The following is a 2,510-nucleotide window of genomic DNA, read 5'->3' on the forward strand; positions in this document are numbered from 1 at the left end:
ATGCCATCGCCGCCTGCGCTGCTGTGTGGGCCATCGTCTTCTTGTACATGCTCCCGCTTGGCATCATGCAGCAAAGCTATTACGTGAAGCAACTGGACATTTACACCTGCCACGACGTGCACAGCGCCTGTGAAACCATATCTTCCTTCCAGTTCTACTACTATGTGTCCTTAGCGATATTCGGGTTTTTGATACCACTTGCAACTATCGTGTTCTGCTATGTCTCAATTATACGAACACTCAAGACTCATGAATGGTTCTGGTATGTAAAAGTCAGTCTTTTGATTCTTACCATCTTTGCTATTTGCTTTGTGCCGAGCAATATTATCCTTATTAGCCATCACATCAACTATTACTATTACAATACAGATGGGTTGTATTCTTTTTATCTAATTGCTTTATGTCTTAGCAGCCTAAACAGTTGTCTTGATCCTTTCCTTTATTTTCTGATGTCAAAAATTAGAAGTCAATCCAATATTTATCTAACAATGGTTAAAATATCCAGGGAAAGATGAATTTATTTCTATTACTGGAATTATGATTTTGTATAGTATTAACCCAGACAGCAACAAATCTCAGGTGTGACATTTATACTTCAAGTAAAACATATTAGAAAACACAATCTCAGTTAAATTTACCTCCTCCCACACAAGGAATATCTCCAAAAATACACTTCTCCAGCTCTATAGTTTTATTACACGTATTGCAACACCTGTGTGCCTAGATTCAGGTAAGTAGCTCTGCACCTCCATTTCTTTCTGAGATCACTTTTTGGCCATGGAGAAACTGCCAGAGTATCAGTCACCACAGCTTCTAAATACCAGAAGAGGAATCAGCACTCAAACAGCACTTTTAGGGCAATTCATAATATTTCAAATTAGCTCTCAGCCAACGATCACTGCAGAAACAGTGATACAAAACCAAGCTTTTGGCCTAGTGAAAATGGGAACAAGTAAAAGCACTTCCTACATGCCTTGGAGCAGTGAAGAGCAAACGCTGCCCTGGATGTTGGAAATAGAGTCCCCATAGGTTCACAGAACAGTAAATCTACAGCCCTGGACACAGAACCTGACTCTTCCAAGACTACCTCTCCTATGAAGCTGCTTAACCAGCTTTGCACTGGAGACTTGTTCTTCCACTTTGTCAGCGCCTGCACTCCCCTAGCCCACAGGGATTGCTGGGAGCCAACCCTTATCAGTGTGAATGCAGGCATGTGTTACTCTTGCTTGGTAAGCAAAAGCGGGAAGCTATTTTGTAGTATTCTCTATTTCCACATCCTCACAGGAAATACCTACAGTGTTACAAATCCTGCAACTAGTTATGGTCAACTAGTAAAGGTCAACTTTTACCTTTACAGAAACCCAAAACCTACATCTATACTAAGTTTCTAGAAAATGAGCTCAGTGGTTGTCATTTGAATTTTTAACTGCAGCATGGAAGTGACGATAAAAATGTTTTATGTTGTTTTGATAATACTGTTGTAAAAAAACTTTACTTAAATAAAATAAGCTGCACTGGAAAATGCCTCAGGGGAATTTGCAGCCTGGTGAGGCTCCCTTTCTTCTATTTCTTCTGGCTCTTAATTTAACATAGTTTTAATCCTGCTCTTCCTTCAACATACACAAGAACAAATTTTAAAGATAACTCTAAAATAATTCAAATATGACACAACTATTGAAAATATCAACAAGGTGAACCTAACTAAAACCTCTGTACCTATCAGATAAAAAACCCTACAACCAAATGTAGCAATTTGGTCCATCTGTTTAACTTCTCAGTTATCCACAATACACTCCCTTAACACAAGGTTTCTCTTCGCCGGGACCTGAATGCATTTGGTTTGAAAAGGCCTTCACAACTGTTAAAAGCTGTGGTTTAAGATTTACAGGGGTTTGAGTTTTCCATTTCAAGCAAGGAACAAATAGGTCAGATCTGAGATAAGGACCTGTAACGGGTTCTGGTAGATTTGGGTGCAGACTCTACTCCCCCAAATTACCACAGCTGTGAGGAAGTGACAGCAAGCTACTTAGAGTAAGTGAGAAGGTTTGACACACATGTTTTTCCAGATGCTGGGGCAGGAAGTTTATAGGGAGACCTATCTGATCCTTGTAAATCAAATACTTCCTTTTACCACAGCTCACTCTTAAACATGCTAAACACAAATTAAGACAGATCTGCTTTATAAACAGGGATCAGAAAAAGAGGAAAATAGACGTCAAAAATTGCACTACCTTATCAGTTGTGTCTGGATTTTTTTTCTTTAAGGAAATGTCAATCAAAGTAACTTCTTTACCTAAAGAACGGTGATATCTATTGATTGATCACTGAAAAGAGTAAGTACGCATCTGAGTATTTCTTTTGGGAGCACCATGTCTTCTCTTATGAAACAGGAGCAACACTCCTGTTCACAGAGGAGATACTCTAAGTAGTTGTCAAAAGACTGCAAAACCAAAATAGCTTAGAAGAGAAAGGTCAGCAGAAGTCTCTAGGAACATCAAACATTTCAGAGT

The 2,510-nt window shown here is 39.0% G+C and overlaps 1 protein-coding gene across 1 annotated transcript in view; it reads left to right on the forward strand.

Moving 5' to 3' along the window:
* LOC103618307 (proteinase-activated receptor 3) overlaps positions 1 to 1,889 on the forward strand; it is a 2,634-nt gene extending 745 nt beyond the window's left edge. The window contains exon 3 of the mRNA XM_017736150.1: positions 2 to 1,889. Within this exon, the coding sequence (XP_017591639.1) occupies positions 2 to 515 (514 nt within the window). The 3' untranslated portion in view covers positions 516 to 1,889. The remainder of the gene's footprint in view (position 1) is intronic.
* The last annotated feature ends 621 nt before the right edge of the window (positions 1,890 to 2,510 follow it).

The sequence above is a fragment of the Corvus brachyrhynchos genome, unplaced genomic scaffold (genome assembly GCF_000691975.1).
Source record: "Corvus brachyrhynchos isolate BGI_N302 unplaced genomic scaffold, ASM69197v1 scaffold341, whole genome shotgun sequence".
In the NCBI taxonomy this organism is placed as follows: Eukaryota; Metazoa; Chordata; class Aves; order Passeriformes; family Corvidae; genus Corvus; species Corvus brachyrhynchos.